The 26,758-nt window shown below is 42.5% G+C and overlaps 1 protein-coding gene across 1 annotated transcript; it reads right to left on the bottom strand.

Annotated features, from left to right (window-relative positions):
- Positions 1–5,384: 5,384 nt before the first annotated feature.
- Positions 5,385–11,698, bottom strand: LOC125506517 (uncharacterized). The gene is made up of 7 exons (XM_048671320.2): positions 11,359–11,698; positions 10,109–10,190; positions 9,907–9,996; positions 7,827–8,443; positions 7,013–7,097; positions 6,841–6,903; positions 5,385–5,952 (listed from the first exon to the last, which is right to left on the bottom strand). The coding sequence occupies exons 1-7, from the start codon at positions 11,574–11,576 to the stop codon at positions 5,614–5,616; spliced, it is 1,494 nt and encodes a 497-aa protein (XP_048527277.1). The 5' UTR covers positions 11,577–11,698; the 3' UTR covers positions 5,385–5,613.
- Between the last annotated feature and the right edge of the window lie 15,060 nt (positions 11,699–26,758).

Raw genomic sequence — 26,758 nt, 5'->3', positions numbered from 1 at the left:
TGATTGAAGAAATCTGTCAATGACACTATCATCCGGAATATTAACTCCCATTTCAGTCAAGTGGTTGTGGTACCCAGACATTCTAAGTATATGTTCACTGACAGAACTATTCTCCTCCATTTTGCAGCTGTAGAACTTATTGGAGACTTCATATCTCTCAATCCGGGCATTTGCTTGAAATATTAACTTCAACTCCTGGAACATCTCATATGCTCCATGACGTTCAAAACGTCGTTGAAGTCCCGATTCTAAACCATAAAGCATGGTACACTGAACTATCGAGTAGTCATCAGCTTTGCTCTGCCAGACGTTCATAACATCTGGAGTTGCTCCTGTAGTGGGCTTTGCACCTAGCGGTGCTTCTAGGACGTAATTCTTCTATGCAGCAATGAGGATAATCCTCAAGTTACGGACCCAGTCCGTGTAGTTGCTACCATCATCTTTTAACTTAGATTTCTCTAGGAACGCATTAAAATTCAAAGGAACAGTAGCACGGGCCATTTATCTACAACAACATAGACATGCAAAATACTATCAAGTACTAAGTTCATGATAAATTAAAGTTCAATTAATCATATTACTTAAGAACTCCCACTTAGATAGACATCCCTCTAGTTATCTAAATGATTATGTGATTCATATCAACTAAACCATGTCCGATCATCACGTGAGATAGAGAAGTTTTCAATGGTGAACATCACTATGTTGATCGTATCTACTACACGCTCGACCTTTCGGTCTCAGTATTCTGAGGCCATATCTGCATATGCTAGGCTCGTCAAGTTTAACCCGAGTATTCTGCATGTGCAAAACTGACTTGCACCCGTTGTATGTGAATGTAGAGCTTATCACACCCGATCATCACGTGGTGTCTCCGCACGATGAACTATAGCAATGGTGCATACTCAGGGAGAACACTTATACCTTGAAATTTAGTGAGAGGTCATCTTATAATGCTACCGCCGAACTAATCAAAATAAGATGCATAAAGGATAAACATCACATGTAATCAATATAAGTGATATGATATGGCCATCATCACCTTGTGCCTTTGACCTCCATCTCCAAAGCACCGTCATGATCACCATCGTCACCGGCTTGACACCTTGATCTCCATCGTAGCATCGTTGTCATCTTGCCAACTATTGCTTCTACGACTATCGCTACTACTTAGTGATAAAGTAAAGCAATTACATAGCGATTTCATTTCATACAATAAAGCGACAACCATATGGCTCCTGCCAGTTGCCGATAACTTTTACAAAACATGATCATCTCATACAACAATTTATATATCGTCACGTCTTGACCATATCACATCACAACATGCCTTGCAAAAACAAGTTAGACGTCTTCTACTTTGTTGTTGCCAAATTTTACGTGGCTGCTACGGGCTTCTAGCAAGAACCATTCTTACCTACGCATCAAAACCACAATGATTTTTTGTCAAGTGTGCTGTTTTAACCTTCAACAAGGACCGGGCGTAGTCAAACTCAAAGCTGGAGAAACAGACACCCACTAGCCACCTGTGTAGAAAGCACGGCAGTAGAACCAGTCTCATGAACGTGGTCAAGTAATGTCGGTCTGGGCAGCTTCATCCAACAATACCGCCGAATCAAAGTATGACATGCTGGTAAGAAATATGAATATTGTCGCCCACAACTCTTTGTGTTCTACTCATGCATATAACATCTACGCATCGACCTGGCTCAGATACCACTGTTGGGGAACGCAGTATTTCAAAAAAATTAGCCACGATCATGCTAGATCTATCTAGGAGATGCATAGCAACGAGAGGGGGAGAGTGTGTCTACGTACCATCGTAGACCGAAAGTGGAAGCGTTTAGTAATGCAGTTGATGTAGTCGAACGTCTTCCTGATCCAACCGATCCAAGTACTGAACGTACGACACCTTCGCGATCTACACATGTTCAGCTCAGTGACGTCGCTCGAACTCTTGATCCAGTTGAGGCCGAGGGAGAGTTCCATCGGCACGACGGCGTGGTGACGGTGATGATGAAGTTACCGACGCAGAGCTTCGCCTAAGCACTACGACAATATGACCGAGTTGTAAAACTGTGCAAGGGGGCACCGCACACGGCTAAATATCAACTTGTGTGTCTATGGGGTGCCCCCTCCCCTGTATATAAAGGAGGGGAGGAGGAGGCCGGCCGGCCCTATAGGGGGGCGCCCAAGGAGGGGAGTCCTACTAGGATTCCTAGTCCTAGTAGGATTCCTAGTCCTAGTAGGATTCCACCAAGAGGGAGAGAGGGGGAAGGAAGGAGAGGGAGAGAGGGAGAAGGAAAGGGGGGCGCCCCCTTCCCTTGTCCAATTCGGGGGTTCCAGTAACCCCTCCGGCACTCCGGTTTTACCCGAAACCATCCGGAACACTTCCAATGTCCAAATAAAATGGTCCAATATATCAATCTTTATGTCTCAACCATTTCGAGACTCCTTGCCATGCCTGTGATCTCATCCGGGACTCCAAACAACCTTCGGTACATCAAATCATATAACTCATAATATAAATCGTCATCGAACGTTAAGCGTACGTGCGGACCCTACGGGTTCGAGAACTATGTAGACATGACCGAGACACATCTTCGGTCAATAACCAATAGTGGAACCTGGATGCTCATATTGGTTCCTACATATTCTACGAAGATGTTTATCGGTCAAACCACATAACAACATACGTTGTTCCCTTTGTCATCGGTATGTTACTTCCCGAGATTCAATCATCGGTATCATCATACCTAGTTCAATCTCGTTACGGTAAGTCTCTTTACTCGTTCTGTAATGCATCATCCTGCAGGTAACTCATTAGTCACTTTGCTTGCAAGGCTTATAGTGATGAGCATGACCGAGAGGGCCCAGAGATACCTCTCCGAAACATGGAGTGACAAATCCTAATCTCGATCTATGCCAACTCAACAAACACCATCGGAGACACCTGTAGAGCATCTTTATAATCACCCAGTTACGTTGTGATTTTTGATAGCACACAAGGTGTTCCTCCAGTATACGGGAGTTGCATAATCTCATAGTCATAGGAACATGTATAAGTCATGAAGAAAGCAATAGCAATAAACTAAACGATCATAATGCTAAGCTAATGGATGGGTCTTGTCCATCACATCATTCTCTAATGATGTGATCCCTTTCATCAAATGACAACACATGTCTATGGATAGGAAACTTAACCATCTTTGATTAACGAGCTAGTCAAGTAGAGGCAAACTAGGGACACTCTGTTTGTCTATGTATTCACACATGTACTAAGTTTCCGTTTAATACAATTCTAGCATGAATAATAAACATTTATCATGATATAAGGATATATAAATAACAACTTTATTATTGCATCTAGGGCATATTTCCTTCACCTCATCTTACACCTTTCTTACCCACATCGTCTCCTCTCTCCGTGTCGAATTCTGCATGACCGATCTTGGTCCGCTCCATCACTTCCTCGGCGTCGCCGTCTCCAGGTCCTCTAGGGGTCTCTTCCTCTCGCAACGTCAGTACACCATCGATTTGCTCTCCAAAGCCGGCATGCTTGAATGTCATCCTACTCGTACACCTGCCGAGAGCGGCGCCAAATTATCTTCTGCCGGCGAACCACTTCCTGATGCTACTCTCTATCGTAGCATTACTGGCGCGCTCCAATACATTACTCTCACCCAACCTGACATCGCCTACGCTGTTCAGCAAGCTTGCTTACACATGCATGACCCCGGTCTCCCTCACATGAACCACGTCCGGCATATTCTTCGTTACCTCAAAGGCATGCTTGATCATCACATGAACCAGCGCCTCTCGTAGTACGTGCTCGCCGTGGCGTGACGGGATGACCAGGACAGGCTCATGACATCTCCGGGCAATATGTTCATGCCGATGCGCCAGAAGTGGGAAGGAAAGCTGAGGATGCGGCTCATCTGCCATGACAAGGACGAGGATGGGGGCGAGCGCGAACATGAAATCAAGACGTTGCAGTGGACTTGCTAGAGTGTGAGGTGGGATGGGATTGCGCCGGGAAGAAGGTGCTCAGGAAGAAAGTTGTGCCGATGCTAGCGTGCGAGAGGAAATCTGGGGAAGAAGGTGCTCTACATAAAAATGGATGTTTGAGAAAGATCGAGAAGGGATAAGGCAAGCTTCTACTCCCACTTGGGATCGGTGGGCCAGGTGTTGTAAGCTGAGTAGGTGGGGCGACATGCGCGTGAAGTGACCGGTGCTATGTGAGACTGGTCGCCAGATCATGGTTACTATGATGAAGCATTTTTTTCTTTTAATATTGTTTCAAATCTCCAGTCCACAACGGGTAGATCTATAGGGCATATATGCAAAACCTACTTCACAAGCAATATATTGATCAAATTCAAAATTGATTCACCCTCGGAAATACTCTGGTGTAAATTTTCTAGTTATACTTGAAATAAGTAAACGCACTTCTAAGGGCAACTTCAATACGGCTCATGAAATCACTCGCAAATGTCCGGACTGGATGGTCTAGGAACTTAAACTCATCTCTTTTTTTCGACAAAGGGTGAATTTTATTGACTCAGAATGAAGCATCAAGTGGATATAAACACAACGAGCACACACCCGGCCTCTGCACAGCTAGGATGCACACAGGCATCTAATTTGTTCAGACTGATCACCAAATTGGGGGAAGGTGTGGGGGAGTCCAGGCGTCCTCCCGACCCAATGCTAGTTGGACCACATCTTCGCGCAACTCATGTGTTGCACTTGGCTCTTTTTCCTCTCAGTCCACCAGGCTCACTGTCAGTCATAACACACTATCCTAATTTGATGACTACCGCTGGATTGTCGACGCCCCGCCCGATGTCTGCTGACATTTGGTGTCATCTGTTTGGTACTCCCTATTGGAGTTGCCCTAAGCTTTTGAATCTCAAGAACAAATTAGACTTGTTGCATTTCCATCTTGAAGGTGTTGCCGTCAGAGAATTCTTTCGTAGTTCATGTGTTGTCAAGGGTGATGGGTGTTGTTGATGCTTGTTTGCTTGTTGTGTGTCGTTGGTCACCTCTACTCTCTTTATTTTCTAATTTTTCTTTTTCTGTCTGTGTGCATCCTCAATGTCTCAACTAGCTCCAGATATTGTATCGTTCTGATGATGACATGGAATTGGTATCATTTTGATTTTAATATATTACCCTTTGTCGGGAATATATATTGCTTTCGCTTCCTCAGCCAGCACACCGCACATGCAAGTAACATCATGTTGCTAGCTGCAATTTGAGTACGGGGCGCAACTTTAGACATAGTGGTATGCAATTATAGTTGTGTGCTTGACTGAAATTTATATATAAATAAAATGAAGCAACTCAAAAGTAGAAGACCGAGGTAATAAACAGACCAATGGTTTACCTTAAAAGAAGTAAGTACCATATATTTTCGACTGTTTGAAACATACTTAGTGTTCACACCACATCTCCACACAGGATGACTTGGTGACCCTAGCGCCAGCTGCCATGTTCTTGACAAATGATGAGGTCAAACCAGAGTCCTGGTACATCACAGTACATATGATGAAGTACAAATACATAATGTGTGGTACAAAGCAGACCATCCATCAGCTTTGATCAGCAGGGTCATATGGGTAGATTGGGTAGGGTAGGAAAGAGGCAAGAGCAATGGCAAGTCTGTTCCATGTATCCGATCAGATGCTCCGTTGTCACCGTGTCTTCTTCAGCCATCTTCTTCATGTGCTCCTTCATCAGCACCAAGCTACCGTTAGCCTTTGCCACGTGTTCCATCATCACTCTTTCAACCTCAGCAATTTCAGGGCTAATTAGTGCACGCAGCTCATCCCGAAACTTCGCCTGTGCACTTAGCAGGTCATACTGAGAATGATATTTTGCAAATATCATACATTCTTCCCTCGATGCCTCAAACTCAGCCAACTTAGTTTCATAATACGCATGCACTTCCTGCACCGGCAGGTTAATTGAGATGAGAACTTGTGATATGTATAATCCACATCTAGCAAAACAAAACCTCTTCTATATACACCAAATTATGCAACTGCATAGCACTTGAATTTTTAATGTTCATCACCAACCAGATGAAAATCCTGTGGTTTATAGGACTTTGGTAGGTTGAGTCGTTTTAGAATGGGGGATGTAAACATAACATAAGAAGTCCCAACAATGATAGCCTCCATCACTATGTATTAACAATAATGTGCTCAAAATTTGGAAGAAAAAAATAATGTACGGCAATTTTATGTCAATGCCACTAGTCGCATCTGCAATTCTGCTTATGCCAATACTTAGGTCTAATTATCAAAATTTCATTATTCCCTTGAAACTTCTTACATCTTCCGAGATTAGGGAGAAGGCCAATAATGAAAAGAGAAGGTTGCCTTTTTGGCAAAAAATACTAACACGTGGAGCCAGTAAACCGGTTTGAAGGATGCTAACGGCCCAAAAGCAAAGGCGGTGGCAGAAAGGAATGGCAGTTTCATAAATGGCTGAAAAGCAAAATCGTCCTACTATATCCATGTATTAAAAGTATAACCTGAACACTTGCATGTCTCAACTATAAACTATCATTGAACATACAACTTGAGCACACCTACAATTCTAAGTACAGGTATTTCTTTAAGATGTGCGTTGGGATATAAGTGATGTGGGTATAGGCAAACGAACAACCAACAATGGAGTTTGAGGGACGGCCGTTAATGATTTAGAGACAATATAAGCTGATGTGGACTGGCGAGAGAGACAACTATTGTTTCTACTATACGAGAAAACAAAGAAAGCAATAGTCCACAATGCAACACCTAGTGAAAGTACAACGGACAAAAGAATCAGAACCTGACACAATGGTGCATGGAGGTTGATAAGATTGCCTTCAAATTTTTCCGCACATTGAGGGCACTGGTTAGAAAGATAAATATGCATCCATAAGTAGAGAAATCTCAGGTTCCCATGATTTGATTCATGAATGTAAGTTAATATGAAGTACATACAGAATCTGGCATGTTACCTTCAGATTCTCATTCCTTGAAAGCTGATCCCTGAGCCACCTTATTAGGCACGACCAGCCGTAGACATGCCCACAAGGAATACAACTGCAAGTTGGAGATGGGAGATGATCTAGAGAACACAACCCTGTCTATGGATACTGAATAAAATCTAGTAACCCCAAGACAAGAAAAATGGAAAACCTCTGATCTGGTCACCAAATGAAAGTAAGCACCATGAAAGGTCCAGCAAAGACTGCCCTCCTACACTATATGATCATTTGGTGCCACATCCTCAGCATCCTCAACCCAAACCCGCCTAATATGCATACACAGTGATCACCTAGCTCGATCATGTCAAATGGATAATGAATTCATGATCTGGAATAATTCAACAATGGATTGCAACTATTCCTATAACAATTGTCTAGTTGATGGCGAGAAGGAAACATTCTTACTAATTCAATCGCTATACCTAACCTATCATAAACTTAAATATTAACATTACTCAAAACACAAGCGTTATTCCTCTCGGTGAGAAAAAAAAAAGGATCAGAAACAATGGATTGTTAAAGCTGGTGCATGATGTTAAAAAATCAGCTGCATCCACTAGGGAGTAGTTGTAATGATCCCCAAGCGGTGGCTACTGCATGTATATATTGTCATGATAAAATTCGAATCCCAACATGGAGATGGTATTAATCAAAGCAGGACATAACTGAAGTTATTTCAGCGAGCTAGCATATGAGGCTCACTTTCAGCACAGTATCATGGAATAAGACGTCAGTTAAGTAGCATATACCCAAAAACATCAACAGTGGAAACCATATTCCTCACCAGATGTGATGCTCGTCCGTGGAGGTCCACGGTTCCATGCAGATAGAGCAGGTTGGCCGTGCTGGTGCCTTAGCATCAATGCCTTTCCCCCCTTCAGCTGAAGCCTCCATGTTCGCACTCACCAGCATCCTATTTGCTTCTTTGTTGGAGATGTTCGCATTATATTCACCAAAGTAGATACTCTCTCTGTATGAGCCATTGGTCTCCTCGCCCGAACCAGATACAGTATGATTTAACTCATTGCCTCTGCCACCCCGTTCACTAGCTTCCACGGCATGGTGACAAGGCCCCTCTCTGACCATAATTTCGACATTGGCAATCTCATCCCCACCTTCCATACCAGGTGCTGGTATGGACGAGAACACGCACGACACACAAATCATCAGCTGAGGGCAATTCTGCTCCATGAACACTATCATATCCTTTGGCACCATCTTTTCTTGTTCAGCCATCTTCTTCAATCGCTCCTTCATTAACATCACGTTGGCCTTAGCCATTGTCAACTTTTTGTTTACTATTCTCTCCATCTGAGCAACCCGTTCTCTAAACCATTGTTGAATCTCAATACACCTTGCCCTTACTGCAACAAATATATGTTCGTAAAACGCTTTAATTTCCTGCAGTTCAGGTCAATTGAGCAAAAGAAGAATTTATGAGATGTAATCAACATTAAAACTAAAGAAGCCTCCTAACAACGATACTAGTTATAGTAATAAAAACCTTAAGGTGGATACTGCTACAGTTGATTATATGTTTATAACATTTTTTCCGATGTCTGGTTACCCATTCAGTAGGACCTAATATAAAGTAATTTACTACATGATTACTACTATGCACTCCCTCCGTAAATAAATATAAGAGTGTTTAGATCACTAAAGTAGTGATCTATACGCTCTTATATTTCTTTACAGAGGGAGTACTAACTAGTAAGGGTGAACATGTTCAAATGCAATATCATCCATAAGGATGGTTTTAGAAGACATCCAGAATGAAAAGGATGAACCTAAGTGCTTCACTTTGTTAGTGAATCTAAAGTCAACAGAGAACAAACTGTTAATGATGAATAGATCGACAAGTCATTTCAGGCCAGCATAATAGGACAAAAGTGCCACAACTCTATGGGCAAATAAAGATATAATAGTTTTCCACCAGGCTTAACAAAAATGATTGCTTTTGCAATAACCATCATGCATCCTTGTTTTTCCCAGAAGGGTTATGGACATAAAAATTTGGTGTCTCGTGTTGACCTTTTTTTTTTCTTGTCGGATTTTAGCAGCAATGAGACTAACCAGGGTGATGGTAGAAAAAACTAATGTTTCTACTATTGGAAAGCCACAAAAGATAGCACGTAATGTGAAAAGGTTCTAAGAGATTTTGCAGCGCTCCACCTTACCACACTAAAGCTAAGGCAATATTAAAATCTGAGCAATTGACTGATAGGCCATTGTTAAAATTTAATGGCCATTAATGGTCAACTTCTGAACATGGTCCAAATTGATGATTTTTCATTATGTTTTAGATATTTACTCACGGATAATTAACTGTAAATTTCAAACAACTCATATTCAGAAGTACATAGGTAATGTTTCAATTTATTTTTTGAAATAGATTACCTACATATCCAGATTAAATTGCTCAATAAGTCAGATATATTGAATTAACCAGCAAATTCTCAAATTAATACTAACTTTCAAAGTACCAAATATATGTGTTTCTTTAATATGAAAAGGTTTAAATTGGAATGGGGTATCATTTTGTTGCCAAATTGTACTCATGCAAGACGCGAAATGTGAGAAAGAAATAGGGAGAAATGGATGCTATTGGTTCTAGTGAATTATTTGTTTCCATTCCCAATATCTTGATTCTATGTAATTTTTCGCTATTAGTGGGGGTTGAATATGAAAAGATACTATTATTACTTATAGAATTGAACCAAAAGGTCCGGTTATCTCATAAAAGGTAAGAAAAGTATCGTCATATATATAGATCAACATAAACCAACATCCTACATCTAAAGTGGATGTCTTTAAAAACAAACTCGACACATCTATAGATGTACAGTGGATGAAAGAAACAGAACCTCAGGACTGCAGCAACCCTCCAACATGTTTTCTGGTGCGTAGAGGTTGATTATAAGCTTCTCCTCAAATTGTTTGCCACACTGAGGGCACTGGTTAGAAATATCAACAGTCATGGATAAGTTGAGAATTTCCATTCAGATATCGGATATATATCTTTGATATAGTCTGTTCACTGAGTATATGCAGACCCACTCACGGTACCTGATTGGCACTATTCTGGCCAGAACGACCCAGCAACGACTCCATACAAGATCTGCCGTACACATGCCCACAAGGAATACAACTGCATTTAGAGATAGATGATGATTAGTATTCCAAAAGTATCACTAGCCTCATATAGTTAGAATACAAGCCATGCATATGTATGTAGCGTGAGTGCATCTATTTAACATGAATAATAGAAACTAATATCCGATGCTATAGCGGAAGCTAAACCATTTAACGGATTTAGAAAAAAAATATGACCATAAACAAGGAATATTCAGATGAAACATAGATCCACAAGCTCATAAATATTTATTGTGGTCGGGTGTTCAGTGAAGGGCCAGAGTCCTGATTAGAGCCCTCATGCCAAGATGCACCTTCCAGCTAAGCAGACATCTCTAAGACACCGAATTAATTGATGGTCCGAGGGGCGCGAACTGGCAAGGGGCACGGCGTTCACGCTGGTTTACTGATTAGGTCTTGACTCGAGCTGCCGTTTGATGGAAAACGGCACAGCTTCTTTTCTGGCGATTTGACAAGCAAAATTTCAAATGGCAGCGCTAAGCTCCTCCGACTGCTGTGGATTTTAGAGGAGGTTATCAGCCCTTTTGCGCTTGTGGCTGCAATAGCCGTAGAAATTACGTCATTGTAGCGAAAACTCATGTAGAAGGCTATTGTGGCGCTATAGCCCACTAATTTTTTTTCAAGCATAGAAGAGAAAGAATCGCACGAGAATAGCATTGCACGCAGTGGACCACTGGCGGAGCTACGGCTGGTGCTTGCAGGGGTCATGCCCCTCGCCCCCAATCTTGGTTAAAATTGTGAAGGGAAAGTTTTTGAGGTCCTGAGATTGGAGAAAATATAGTATTTGGCCCTCCCAAATATCTGTATTTTGTGATTCGCCCCCCAGAAGATCTTGGCTAGCTCCGCCACTGCAGTGGACTATACAAAGGGAATGCAATTCTCTTCAATATCAGATTAGCAGTGGTGTATGGACCTGGCAAAATCAGATCTCATGCCATATCTAATCTTCTTCTGTATCTAATTAGCCAGTGCAAAACAAATACGATACTGTGCTGATAAGCCCCAATCCAAAAGGAAGCCAGCGTGATGGTACTAGGACCATGTCCCCCGCAGAAAAACCAAGAAACCCTAGGCCCCAACAGAGACGCAACATCACCGCCGGAAAAAAGAAGCAGCAGCGAAATTGCACTAGGCCGTGGGAGTGGATGCCCTCGCTCGCTCACCACATGCGATGAGGGCCGTCGCTGCTCCAGGACTCCGTGCAGGCGGGGCAGATGGTCGCCGGCGACGGCGTCGCCTTGGCCTCACCGACGGACACTGCTTGGTTTGCCTCGACAGCTCCGATGTCTCCCGCTGCGCCGGTGGTGTCCGCGGCGTGCGGACGCGGCGCCTTGATGTCGGCGATCTGCTCCCTACCAGATGTGGGCGGCGGGGACGACATTGGAGGGAGGCGGAGGAGTAACGGAGAAAAGGGTGTTTTGGGGCCTGGTCGAATTCGGGAGGAGGGAGGGTGGAGTGGGGTTTCTTCTTTTGACGGGATGGACTGGAGTGGGGTTAGGTCAACTACACGGGGGCGGCTCCGTATCGGCTCATATGTGTGCGTTCCTGTGGGCTTATTTTTCAGACCAAAAATCCTTTTCAATGGGCTCCCTGCTCCTATATTATGTGGATGGCCCATTCCCCTAATTTGAAGAAATGAATTCTCAAAAAATTGAAGAAACAAGGAACTTTGTCCACCGCCATGTAGGACTGGGCCTATATGCACGTGAGATTTCTCGTGTCTCTATCATCTTCATTCTAAGCCTGACCCATACCCCTCCAACCGCACGCCCTCGCCGCAGTGTTCCCCTACTCACTACTGCATTTGCTTTGTCACTGCCACGTCCCCTCACACCCCGCCCCTGGTTCATTATCTGGATTCGTCTGGCCCAACTATGGCGGCTCAAGCCCTCTCACCATGATCCGATCTCATCGACAATGTCTCGATCCCACTGGATACATCCCAAAGTCGTCCTCCACTGCTCCCCTCGCCACAAACACCACATGTTTAGTCTCTTCCGTGCTTTGATGCTCCTCGAGTTCGTCCGTCTGGATGTAATCGACGGAGCTCTGGCGTAGATTCCTGCCATCTCTTTGGGGCGGTGAGGTTATGGTTTCTCGTCTTGTGGCGAGCACTAGTAGAAAACAGGGCTTTGGTTGGAGCCTGCCAAGCCCATTAGTCCCGGTTCAGTAAAGAACCAGGACCCATGGGGGCATACGTCCTGGTTCATGCGCGCAGGGGCCCGGCCGGGCCTCGGGAGGCATTTGTCCCGGTTTATGTGGACCCATTTGTCCCAGTTCTAGGCACGAACCGGGACCAATGGGCCTCGCTCCTGGCCCACAGCCATTGGTCCCGGTTCGTGCCTAGAATCGGGACAGAAGGGCGGCCTTTAGTCCTGGTTCCAGCCACGAATCGGGACAAATTAGTTGCCTATATATACCCCCTCGCCGGCGAGCAGAGCAGTCCACACTGGTCTATTTTTTTGGCCAGCGAGGGGAGGGCATTTGGGTGCTCTAGCTCACCTCCTATGCACATGAGGTGTTCGATGAAATGCCCGAGCCATGCTAGTTAAGTTTTCTCCTCTCGAAACTCGACCTCCAAGCTTTATTTTCCCCGAGATTTGCATAGATTTAGCGGTCCGTCACGTCCCGTCCCCATCTTCACCGCCGTCGATCGCCCGCGCTGATCTCATCGCCGACACCACCATCGTGAGCCTCATGTTCTTATCTTCTTTCTGAAAGAAGAATAATTCTTACTTTAGATAGATACTTGTCTAATTTTCTTACTTTTGACACACATAATTATATATAATGCACACAGATGAACTGGCAATGGATGTATGGTGACAGACACACCTCCGAGTACATTAAGGGTCTGCATAATTTTCTTGATGTGGCTGAGGCAAACAAGCAGAATGGTTTTATGTGTTGTCCATGCCCTATATGTGGGAATACGAAGTCTTACTCTGACCGGAAAATCCTTCACACCCACCTGCTTTATAAGGGTTTCATGCCACACTATAATGTTTGGACAAAGCACAGAGAAATAGGGGTTATGATGGAAGACAGCGAAGAAGAAGAGGACGATGACAACTATGTGCCCCCTGAATACCATGATGCTGCAACGGGGGAAGCTGCTGAAGATCAAGAGGAACCAGACGATGTGCCCGATGATGATGGTCTCCGCCGGTTCATTGTTGATGCAAGGACACAGTGCGAAAGTCAAAAGGAGAAGCTAAAGTTCGATCGTATCTTAGAGGATCACAAAAAAAGGGTTGTACCCCAATTGCGAAGATGGTAACACAAAGCTCGGTACCGTACTGGAATTGCTGCATTGGAAGGCAGAGAATGTTGTGCCTGACAAAGGATTTGAGAAGCTATTGAAAATATTGAAGAAGAAGCTTCCAAAGATAACGAATTGCCCGACAGTACGCACGTAGCAAAGAAGGTGGTATGCCCTCTAGGATTGGAGGTGCAGAAGATACATGCATGCCCTAATGACTGCATCCTATACCGCAGTGTGTACGCGGATTTGAACGCATGCCCGGTATGCGGTGCATTGCGGTATAAGATCAGACGAGATGACGCTGGTGATGTTGAAGGTGAGCCCCCCAGGAAGACGGTTCCTGCGAAGGTGATGTGGTATGCTCCTATAATACCACAGTTGAAACGTCTGTTCATAAACGAAGAGCATGCCAAGTTGATGCGATGGCATAGAGAGGGCCGTAAGAAATACGGGAAGTTGAGAACACCCGCTGACGAGTCGCAGTGGAGAAAAATCGAGAGAATGTATTGGGATGAGTTTGCAGGTGACCCAAGAAACGTATGGTTTGGTTTAAGCGCGGATGGCATTAATCCTTTCGGGGAGCAGAGCAGCAATCACTCTGTGTATGTATAACCTTCCTCATTGGATGTGCATGAAGCAGAAGTTCATTATGATGCCAATTCTCATCCAAGGCCCTAAGCAACTCGGCAACGACATTGATGTGTACCTAAGGCCATTAGTTGAAGAACTTTTACAGCTGTGGAATGGAAACGTTGTACGTGTGTGGGATGAGCACAAACAGGAGGAATTTAACCTGCATGCATTGTTGTTTATAACCATCAACGATTGGCCCGCTCTCAGTAACCTTTCAGGACAGACAAACAAGGGATACCACGCATGCACGCACTGTTTAGCTGACACCGAAAGTATATATCTGGACAAATGCATGAAGAATGTGTACCTGGGCCATCGTCGATTTCTTCCGACCAACCATCAATGTCGAAAGAAAGGCAAGCATTTCAAAGGCGAGGCAGATCACCGGAAGAAGCCCGCCATGCGTACTAGTGATCACATGCTATGGTCAATGATTTACACGTAATCTTTGGAAAGGGTCCCGGCGGACTAGCTGTTCCGAATGACGCTGAGGGACGTACACCCATGTGGAAGAAGAAATATATATTTTGGGACCTACCCTACTGGAAGTCCTAGAGGTCTGCTCTTCAATCGACATGATGCACGTGACGAAGAACCTTTGCGTGAACCTGCTGGGCTTCTTGGGCGTGTATGGGAAGACAAAAGATACACGTGAGGCACGGGAGGACCTGCAACGTTTGCACGAAAAAGATGGCATGCCTCCAAAGCAGTATGAAGGTCCTGCCAGCTACGCTCTTACCAAAGAAGAGAAGGAAATCTTCTTTGAATGCCTGCTTAGTATGAAGGTCCCGACTGGCTTCTCATCGAATATAAAGGGAATAATAAATATGCTAGAGAAAAAGTTCCAGAACCTAAAGTCTCATGACTGCCACGTGATTATGATGCAACTGCTTCCGGTTGCATTGAGGGGGCTTCTACCGAAAAACGTCTGATTAGCCATTGTGAAGCTATGTGCATTCCTCAATGCAATCTCTCAGAACGTGATCGATCTAGAAATCATACCAAGGCTAAGGAGTGACGTGGCGCAATGTCTTGTCAGTTTCGAGCTGGTGTTCCCACCATCCTTCTTCAATATCCGCGCGTCCTAGTTCATCTAGTCGATGAGATTGTCATTCTGGGGCCCGTATTTCTACGCAATATGTTCCCCTTTGAGAGGTTCAAGGGAGTCCTAAAGAAATATGTCTGTAACCGCGCTAGGTGATACGTCTCCAACGTATCTATAATTTTTAATTGCTCCATGCTATATTATCTACTGTTTTGAATGTTTATGGGCTTTATTATACACTTTTATATCATTTTTTGGGACTAACCTATTAACCCAGAGCCCAGTGCCAGTTTCTGTTTTTACCATATTTTAGGGTTTCGAAGAAAAGGAAAATCAAACGGAGTCCAATTGACCTGAAACATCACGGAACTCATTTTTGGAAGGAAAGAAGCCCAAAAGACTTGGAGTGCACATCGGGGGCTCTACGAGGAGGCCACGAGGCAGGGGGCGTTCCCACCCCCCTGGGCGCGCCCTCCACCCTCGTGAGCCCCTTGTGGCCCCCCTGACATACTTATTCCGCCTATATATCTCCATATACCCTAAAAACATCTGTGAGCATAATAGATCGGGAGTTCCGCTGCCAGAAGCCTCCGTAGCCACCGAAAACCAATCTAGACCCGTTCCGGCACCCTGCCGGAGGGGGCAATCCTTCTCCGTTGGCCATCTTCATCATCCCGGTGCTCTCCATGACGAGGAGGGAGTAGTTCTCCCTCGGGGCTGAGGGTTTGTACCAGTAGCTATGTGTTTGATCTCTCTCTCTCTCTCTCGTGTTCTTGATTTGGCACGATCTTGATGTATCATGAGCTTTGCTATTATAGTTGGATCTTATGTTTCTCATCCCCCTCTACTCTCTTGTAATGGATTGAGTTTTCCCCTTGAAGTAATCTTATCGGATTGAGTCTTTAAAGATTTGAGAACACTTGATGTATGTCTTGCCGTGCGTATCTGTGGTGACAATGGGATGCCACGTGATTCAATTGATGTATGTTTTGGTGATCAACTTGCGGGTTACGCCCATGAACCTATGCATAGGGGTTGGCACACGTTTTCGTCGTGATTCTCCGGTAGAAACTTTGGGGCACTCTTTGAGGTCCTTTGTGTTGGTTGAATAGATGAATCTAAGATTGTGTGATGCATATCGTATAATCATACCCACGGATACTTGAGGTGACACTGGAGTATCTAGGTGACATTAGGGTTTTGGTTGATTTGTGTCTTAAGGTGTTATTCTAGTACAAACTCTAGGGCTGTTTGTGACACTTATAGGAATAGCCCAACGGATTAATTGGAAAGAATAACTTTGAGGTGGTTTCGTACCCTACCATAATCTCTTCGTTCGCTCTCCGCTATTAGTGACTTTGGAGTGACTCTTTGTTGCATGTTGAGGGATAGTTATGTGATCCAATTATGATATTATTGTTGAGGGAACTTACACTAGCGAAAGTATGAACCCTGGGCCCTATTTCCTATCATTGCAATACCGTTTACGCTCACTTTTATCACTTGCTACCTTGCTGTTTTTATATTTTCATATTACAAAAACTATTATCTACTATCCATATACCACTTGTATCACCATCTCTTCGCCGAACTAGTGCACCTATACAATTTACCATTGTATTGGGTGTGTTGGGGACACAAGAGACTCTTTGTTATTTGGTTGTAGGGTTGCTTGAGAGAGACCATCTTCATCCCTACCTCCTACGGATTGATAAACCTTAGGTCATCCACTTGAGGGAAATTTGCTACTGTCCTACAAACCTCTGCACTTGGAGGCCCAACAACGTCTACAAGAAGAAGGTTGTGTAGTAGACATCAAGCTCTTTTCTGGCGCCGTTGCCGGGGAGGTGAGTGCTTGAAGGTATATCTTTAGATCTTGCAATCGAGTCTCTTAGTTTTTTGTTTTATCACTAGTTTAGTTTATAAAAGAAAACTATAAAAAATGGAATTAAGTTTGCCTCATACGCTTCATCTTTTTGAATATCTTTCGTGAGTATGATGGAAAGGAAAATTGTGCTCAAATGCTAGAAGAAGAATTACATAAAATGTTTGGCATTGAATCTTTGAATGATGAGCATGATTGCAATGTTGTTAGTATGAATTCCTTGAATATCTATGATGCTAAGGATATGCAAAGCCACAAGCTTGGGGAAGCTATGTTTGATGAAGATGATATTTTTTGTCCCCCAAGTTTTGATGAGCAAATTTATTATGATGAAAGCATACCTCCTATCTATGATGATTATTGTGATGACACGTATGCTTTAAAGAATAATGATAACAATGAAACTTGTCATCTTGATTTCAATTTTTCAATCCCATGATAGTTATTTTGTTGAGTTTGCTCCCACTATTATTCATGAGAAGAATTTTGCTTGTGTGGAGAGTAATAAAATTTCTATGCTTGTAGATCATGAAAAGAATGCTTTAGGTACTGGTTATATTGTTGAATTCATTCATGATGCTACTGAAAATTATTATGAGGGAGGAACATATGCTTGTAGGAATTGCAATAATATCAAGCTTCCTCTCTATGTGCTTAAAGTTTTGAAGTTATGCTTGTTTTGCCTTCCTATGCTAGTTGATTATTGCTCCCATAAGTTGTTTGCTCACAAAATCCCTATGCATAGGAAGTATGTTAGACTTAAATGTGCTAGTCATATTCTTCATGATGCTCTCTTTATGTTACAATTCTTATCTTTTATGTGAGCATCATTGAAATCATCATGCCTAGCTAGGGGCGTTAAACGATAGCGCTTGTTGGGAGGCAACCCAACTTTACTTTTGTTCCTTACTTTTTTCTCCTGTTTAGTAATAAATAATTCATCTAGCCTCTGTTTAGATGTGGTTTTATGCTTTTAATTAGTGTTTGTGCCAAGTAGAACCTTTGGGAAGACTTGGGGAAAGTCTTTGTGATCATGCTGTAAAAAGCAGAAACTTTAGCTCTCACGAGAATTGCTGCCATTTTTATTTGGAGAGTGCTATTTAGTTAATTCTTTTTGCAGATAATTAATAGATAAATTCCTCAGGTCCAGCAATACTGCATTTGCTTTGTCACTGCCACGTCCCACCACACCCCCCGGGTCATTATCTGGATTCGTGTGGCCCAACTATGGCGGCTCAAGCCCTCTCACCATGATCCGATCTCACCGACAATGTCTCGATCCCGCTGGATACATCCCAAAGTCGTCCTCCACTGCTACCCTTGCCACATACACCACATGTTTAGTCTCTTCCGTGCTCTGATGCTCCTCGAGTTCGTCCGTCTGGATGTAATCGATGGAGCTCCGGTGTAAATTCCTGCCATCTCTTTGGGGCGGTGAGGTTAGGGGTTTCTCGTCTTGTGGCGAGATTTGGTGTTAGGTCCTTCAGATTTATGCAAGGGTTCAAGGGCGACTACTGCGGCTTAAGGTCAAGCTGGTTCCAGTTGGGGAGCGGCGACAGCGGCACATCGATGGCTCATTCTGGCGATAGTAGTGGTTGTTTGGGGGTCTTGGAATCTCAATATAATTTTTATTATGTTCAAGATACTTTGTACATTTGCTGAACTTTGATAATAGATCTGAATCATTTTCACAAAAAAGGGAGTCGATTGCTGAACATATAACTAATTCTTTCAGTACACCATATACATTTTAGTGTACATCTGAAACATTTTCTTGGAACAAGTTACACAATTTTTGACTATACAATGTACATATTCTTTTAATAGATATTTTGAAAAAAAAATTGAATAAAATAAATACAATTTTAACATGCACGTTGAACATTTTTTCATGGTAATAAACTTCGTTCTGTAAATACATGCTTAACTTTTTTTGAAACATATGTTTTTAATTAATGTCTACTTTTTCGAGGCACATTTGAACATTTTATGTATACATTAGGCACACTTTTTTATACACGCTTATTATTTCCTATTACATGCTTAAAATTCTCCAAGTCTTATATTATTTGATGTAAAGTTTTTGTATAAATATTGTACATTTTTTGTATACATTAGGTACATTTATATATACTTTTCAATATCTAAAAAGACATGATTAAATTTATGAAAATTTATAACTTTTGGCTTTTCCCTTTAGCATACATACTGTAAAAACTTTTAACATATCAGGAACATTTTTTGTATACATGTTTAATATTTTTGAAATACATGGGTGACATTTTTTAATATAATTTCTGATGTATACTATTATGAGACACAAACATTTTGCATACATCAGGAACAATTTTTATATACGCATTTCACATTTTCAAAATAAATGATTAGTATTTCTTTTATACACATTTTTTACATTTTCTAATGGTGATTAACATTTTTGAAATACCATATCAATACTTTTCCAATACACAGTCGCCATTTTTTCTATACGCATTTTAAGATTATTGAATGCTTGATACAAAATTTCAAATATTAAATTTACATTTTTATACATGGTCAACATTCTTTTATGCACATTCATTATTTTTCCAATGCTTGATTAACATTTTTTCAAATGCAAGATTAAATATTTTCGTATACATAGTATACATTTCCTCTATGCACATTTAGCAATTTTCATATGCTTCCTTACTTACTTACTTACTAAGTCTTTTGTCCCAAATAAGTTGGGGTAGGCTAGATATAAAACCCTTTCACGAGGACTTCCCAGGAGGTCACCCATCCTATTACTATTCTCACCCAAATGGGTTTCATACTCAAAGGACTAGCTAGTTTTTATGTTGGCTCGCCAAGCCTATCACAACTCTTAGATATGAAACCCTTTCACAAGGACTTTCTAAGAGGTCACTCATCCTAGTACCACTCTCGCTCAAATGGGTCTCATACCCATGGGACTGGCTAGTTTTTACTTGGCTCGCCAAGCCTATCATAACCCTCCTCCTTTACCCGGGCTTGGGACCGACTATGCCTAGAAGACATAGGCGGAGTTATTTTTCAAATGCTTGACACTACAAGAAATATGTCAACTTATGACCTTCTGTCAGTGACCCTCGAAGAATTGGTCATAAATTTATGACCATTTTAGACCAATTGGTCAAAAGCTGTTCAGGGGGCTCCAAACCCTAAACCATTGCGACCATTTTGGTCAGAAAGGTCGTAATTTCCTTACACGAAATGGTCACAAAGCAAACAGTGCTAGTCCGCTGCCTTATTTCTAGTTGTTAATGACCAATATAGATGGTCATAGCCTTGTAGATTGTGGTGGGTTGTGATGACTAGGCGCCATCTCATCAGTTTTGCCTATGTGTCATGTCCATGTGGCAGTTTTTGCCCTAGGTTGTGAAGCAACCTATATTTCTATCATTCCCAAAATTCCCAAAAAAATCCCATAAATTCTTTGGGGCATATCTTCATCAAATATGTAAAAATCCTTCCTTGCCTAGTTCAAAACTAATTTAACAATATTCATTTTCCTATTCTGTTCATAAAAACACTTTATGAAGGAAGTGCTATTTATATATTCTTGATTGCCCTCAGAATTTTTGGGCACTCTTTCCTATCCAAATTATTACCGCATGACAAAATTCAGCTCCATTTGCCTAGCAAATCTTCCTTCGCAAATTTCCAAAGTTTTTGTCCACCTAGAAGCATTGTGAAGGAAGTACCTTTTTTATATCTCTAAATGACATGAAATTTATACAGTTCCTTCATATGCCCAAATTATCAACCTCCTCCAAATTGCAGCTCAGTCAAATCATCTATGTGAGCCCAGGTTCGATTTATATTTTATGGCCAAATTGGAACGTTGCAAAGCAAGTGTTATATAGACCCCTCCTATTACCCTCAAACTTTTCGGGCACTCTTCCATACCCAAATCATTGCCACATGATAATATTCAGCTAAATTTTCCTAGTAAATCTTTCTCGGGAAATTTCCAAAGTTTCTACCTCGAGAGAAGCTTTGTGAAGTAAGTACTAGCTAGGCTTACCCAAATGATCTGAAAATTTACCAGCGCATGACCATACCTAAGTAAGTTACCTACACCAATTTTGAGCTCATTTCATTCATCCAATCTCTCTCACTAGTTTTCCCAAGTTTCTGTCCATAGAAGAGCATTGTGAAGGAAGTACTACTTTGGCATGTCCAAATGGTATCAATTTTCTATAATGCTTTCCTATGCCCAAATAACCATCCTCCACAAAATTTCAGCTCACTCCATTCATTATTTTGAGCCCAGCTTCAACATTCATATTTTTGTCCAGCGTGGTACTTTGCAAAGCAAGTACCACCTAGGATCCTCCTTTTGAGCTAAAAAATTTGTGAAGACATTCTCCTTAGTAGATGATCATCCTCGGCCAAAACTCACGCCCATTGGCCATGTGCATTTCCCGTACCACTAATCAAACACTTGGCTGCTAATTCATGTTTGAGCATCGATCGGTCTCCTCGTGAGAATCTTATGTTGTAATTTTCTTCCTAGCACCAACCTGGGGAGTGCCCAACCCACTAGACATGCCTAGGCCGCCTAGAACACATGGCAACATTACGGTCATGCCGTGACCATGCGACGGGCATGCGAGTTTACGCGCTCTAGAGTTGGGGCCCTCGGCCACCGCCCAAACCTCGACGTATCGCCACCAAACCATGTATTTATGATTAAATAGGTCCTTCTGTAACTAGAAATGATTTTTGGAAAAAATAAATAGCAAACTATGAGGTAGCTGCAGTTCAAATTTGACCCGCTTCCAACTGAATTGGCGGAAATTTGTCTTTTTCACGAGAGGTGGATCAAAATATTTTACACCCAACCATTTTGTAAATTGTGCATTAAATATGGCCTAGTATTTTATAAAAATGATTTTGTCCAATTTTGCAACAATTATTTGGTAGTTCCTTCACAAAAAAACCTCCTTTCGGGCACTCGAAAAATGGAAAATGGTTTTTTGGTCCAACGAAATTGAAAACTTCCTTAGGCAACATTGTTTTCCGTTCCAATATGCACCCTTGTGCACAATATGAGATCATTTGAACAAACTATGCCATGGACGTGGCCATAAGATTGATCATTTGGCTTGAAAGCCATTGATCTCCACACGTGATAGCTCGTTTCTGAGAACACTTTTTAAAAATAATTGCCGTATTACAAGTTTATTATTCTTCCTAGGAACTTGGCCACATATAATGACACAATGCGAAGGTTTCCCAACTTTTTGATTTTCTTTTTAATTTTTATGCCCGTTTCAAAATGCGGTCAAAACGGCGGGAATGACCGTTCCTAGCTAGTGGTTGAATCTTAGATTTTTTTTGGTGTCTCTATGATTAAATATATACTTATGTACCTAGAAATGATTTTTGAAAAAAATAAAGAGCAAACTACAAGGTAGCTACAGTTCAAATTTGACCCGCTTCCAGCTAAATCGGCGGAAATTTGTCTTTTTCATGAGAGGTGGATCAAAACTTTTTACACCCAACCATTTGGTCAATTGTGCATTAAATATGGCCTAGTATTTTAGAAAAATGATTTGGTCCAATTTTGCAACAATTATTTGGTAGGTCCTTCACAAAAAAACCTCCTTTTGGGCACTCAAAAAATGGAAAATGGTTTTTTCGTCCAATGAAAGTGACAACTTCCTTAGGCAACATTGTTTGCCATTCCAATATGCACCCTTGTGCACAATATGAGATCATTTAAACAAACTATGCCATGGATGTGGCCATAAGATTGATAATTTGGCTTGAAAGCCATTGATCTCCACATGTGATAGCTCGTTTCTGAGAACACTTTTTTAAATAATTGCCGTATTACAAGTTTATTATTTTTCCTAGGAACTTGGCCACATATAATGACACAATGCGAAGGTTTCCCAATTTTTTAATTTTTTTTAATTTTTTATGCCCGTTTCAAAATGCGGTCAAAACGACGGGAATGACCGTTCCTAGCTAGTGGTTGAATCTTGGAATTTTTTTGGTGTTTCTATGATTAAATAGATACTTATGTACCTAGAAATGATTTTTGGAAAAAATAAATAGCAAACTATGAGGCAGCTGCAGTTCAAATTTGACCCGCTTCCAACTAAATCGGCGGAAATTTGTCTTTTTCACGAGAGGTGATCAAAACTTTTTACACCCCAACCATTTTGTCAATTGTGCATTAAATATGGCCTAGTATTTTAGAAAAATGATTTGGTCCAATTTTGCAACAATTATTTAGGAGGTCCTTCACAAAAAACCCTCCTTTTGGGCACTCGAAAAATGGAAAATGGTTCTTTTGAGCAAAAAATATGAAAAACTCCCAAATCAACATTGTTTGGAATTCCAAGATGCACCCCTGTGCACAATATGAGATCATTTGAACAAACTATGCCATGAATGTGGCCATAAGATTGATCATTTGGTATGAAAGCCATGAATCTTCATGCAGGACAGCTCATTTCTGAGAACACTTTTTTGAAATAATTTCCCTATTACAAGTTTATTATTTTTCCTGGAAACTTGGTCACATATAATGACACAATGCGAAGGTTTTCCAATTTTTTGATTTTTTTGAAATTTTTATGCCCGTTTCAAAATGCGGTCAAAACAGCAGGCTTGACCGTTCCAAGCTAGTGGTTGAATCTTGAAAAACTTTTGATGTTTCTCTGATTAAATAGATACTTATGTATCTAGAAATGATTTTTAAAAAAAATAAAGAGAAAACTATGAGGCTGCTGCAGTTCAAATTTGACTCGCTTCCTACTGAATCGGCGGGAATTTGTCTTTTTCACCAGAGGTGAATCGAATCTTTTGACACCCAACCATTTGGTCAATTGTGTATTAAATATGTCCTAATATTTTAGAAAATTGATTTGGTCCACTTTTGCAACAAATATATTATAGGTCCTTCACAAAAAAACTCATTTTGGACACTCGAAATACAAAAAAATGATTTAAGAGAACTCATTTCTCATAACTCTTTAAAAAATATTTGTCTTATTTCAATTTGTGATTATTCAGAAAACTATAGTCAAATTTTCTGACACAATGAGTAGTTTTTTTTTTTCATATTTTCAGGTCATAATAAAATAGCTAAGATGATTTAGCACCTTACTTTTATTCAATTACGACCAATTTAAATGGTCAAAATATCATACCTATATACTACGTTTTGATTGGTCCAAAGGCCTCTCACGCGGATCATGGATAAATCACTGTCAGATCCTCCTGGATCCAACGGCCCTCACCTCACCCTCTCACGGTCTCACCCACCCACCGCGAGCTACCCCGCCGCACACCACTCCCCGCGCAGCGAACCCTAGCGCTCTCACCCTCTCCCTCTCTTTGGATCCAGCGCCGCCGCACACCACTCCTTCTGGATCCCCCGCCACCGCCCCCAACCTCACTCCCTCCCTCTAGATCTCGACGCGCCGCCGCCCCCACCCCACTCCTCGGGTGTTCCCCCCACACGGTCACCGCTTGGCCCTCCCCATCGCGCTCCCGACCCAGATCCCTCCCCTCCGCACTCTCAGATCCAACTGGCCCGCGATGGAGGCCGTCGTGGACATGGTCGCCACAACCGGTCACGAGTGGGGGTCCTGGCGCTCTCCCTCGCCGGGGCTCCCGGGGCTCGCGGGGTCGCTGTGGTGGACGACCTCCTACCCTGCGCCGTCTCCCTCCTCCTTAATCCGATCCAGGGCGACGCCATGATGCACCACCACCACTAGCTGGACCAGTGGCTCGCCGGTGGCGGCGTTGGCGGCGTGCTCCGGCCGACCAAGTCCGCGCCCTGCTCCCCTGTCAAGCCGGCGGCGGTGTCCATGTCGCGGACGCACTCTGACTCCTTCCACGTCACCCACAATGTCCCTGTCGGCGACATCCCCTACGTCCACGTCAAGCGCGTCCAGGTGCGTCCTTGTATAGGAGCTTTTTTTTCTGTTTGCGATTTGAATTTGCTGATGTTCGGGGCTGATGGTGGTGGTTCTGCTGTGATGGATGGCAGCTTGTGGACAAGGACCCGGAGAAGGCGATTGCGCTGTTTTGGGGCGCCATCAACGCCGGCAACTGCGTGGACACCGCGCTCAAGGACATGGCCATCGTGATGAAGCATCAGAACCGCGCCGAGGAGGCCAGCGAGGCCATCAAGTCGCTTTGCGTCCGCTGCTCCGACCAGGCGCAGGAGTCGCTCGACAAGCTGCAGGCCTCGCTCCCTCCCTCCCTCCTCGGCGGCTCCAGGAACCCTAGATGGCCATGGTGAGACTGCAGGAGGTCAGACCCCTCCTCTCATTCTCTTCTCCTTCTTCTTCTTCTTCTATCTCTGGTTTTTTTTCCTATCTGCATCTCATCTGATGTAGGCGTGTGTGCGTTCGGTCATGTGCAGGCACTGTCCTCCCATCTCATCTCCCTTGGTGGTGAAGGAAGGAGGCCCTGGAGACGGAAGCTGCTGCCCTCCCATCTCATCTCCCTCCTTGCGCGGTGAAGGAAGGAGGCCATGGAGAGAGAAGCTGCTGGGGATGCCGATGCCGATGCTGATTCAAGAGGAGGGCCATGGAAGGTCCTCTCCTTTCCTCTATCTTGTTCGCTTGAGTCCTATTTCCGTCTTCTCCATTCAAACATGTTCTTCCCGATTCAGAAATCTACAGTGTACTAATATGGTATTCTGGTCGTTTATGCAGCTGAAGAAAATGTGCAAGGAGGGCGCATATTGGGATAACCAAGTAGAAGCGTATTACTCTGTTGTTTTATTTGGCTGATATAAATGCATTGGCGTCAAACACTCATCCGTTTCTTCTTATGTTCGCTGACACATTTCGATGCTTCTTCTGTTAATCTGCAGGTGCTGTTGCTGGAGTGTATGTAGGCATGGAGTATGGAGTGGAAAGGGTCCGCGGAGAGTATGACTGGGTAATGATGATCTGAAAATGGATCTTTCACGCTTCTTGCACTTACCTGAACCTTAGGTGAAGGAATATCTATCTGCATGACTGCCTCTGCCCATTTGACAATGGAGATCCTTTATTTAGTTTGACTAAGATTCTTTGCTAATGAGTGTACGAGAAGAATCAATCTGATTCATTGCATCTTATAAATCATGATGCTGGTTTTTACTTCTGTCTCCACACCCTGTTGTAAGATTATTGTTTGAGTTAAGTTCACCGAACAATACTGGATTATTGTTTGGTTACTTATGCTTATTGTGTATCACATTGAAAAAGAAAATGCACAATGAGCTTACCTTTGTATATCAGGGATTTTTTTTCATCGGTTACCCTTCCTTTAGCTGTAGTTTATTTTCGTATAGAAACCAATCTTGGTGTTCTTCCTATTTGCATTTGATTATGTTTTTAAAATTCCCTAGCAGAACTATATATAACAATGTGGGTATGTGTTTTCTTCTTTCAGTGTCTATAGTGCATTTGCATGATGTTGAATTATGTGCTACAAAATATACATTAGCTTCTATGTGCTAATTAAACCTGATCAGTATGTATACTTCTTTGATGTTGTATAATATTGGTGTCAAAGGAGTTAATTTATACCAGATATGATCTGCTGGAACAATTTTTTTGTTGTTCAAACGTTTAAATTCCGGTTCTTTGTTTCAAACATCTAAATGATGTTTAATTTGTCCTTCTATGCTTAAATGATAAAAATGTCACATTTATAGGATTGTAAACGTGATGTGATTGGAGTAGTATTTAC

Source organism: Triticum urartu, chromosome 5A, assembly GCF_056163025.1.
Source record: "Triticum urartu cultivar PI428250 chromosome 5A, HENAU_Tu73, whole genome shotgun sequence".
NCBI classification, from domain to species: domain Eukaryota; kingdom Viridiplantae; phylum Streptophyta; class Magnoliopsida; order Poales; family Poaceae; genus Triticum; species Triticum urartu.
The sequence above is the reverse complement of the archived record's forward strand: the minus strand, read 5'-3'. Positions and strand labels throughout refer to the sequence as shown.

Excerpts from the sequence above, each read along its gene's own strand:
- LOC125506517 (XM_048671320.2), bottom strand. The coding sequence starts at position 11,576 with ATGTCGTCCCCGCCGCCCACATCTGGTAGGGAGCAGATCGCCGACATC. Across the intron at positions 8,444-9,906 it reads AGGGTTGCTGCAGTCCTGAG|GAAATTAAAGCGTTTTACGA; the intron begins GTTCTGTTTCTT and ends CCTGAACTGCAG. Across the intron at positions 6,904-7,012 it reads CAAGGAATGAGAATCTGAAG|TGCCCTCAATGTGCGGAAAA; the intron begins GTAACATGCCAG and ends CTTTCTAACCAG.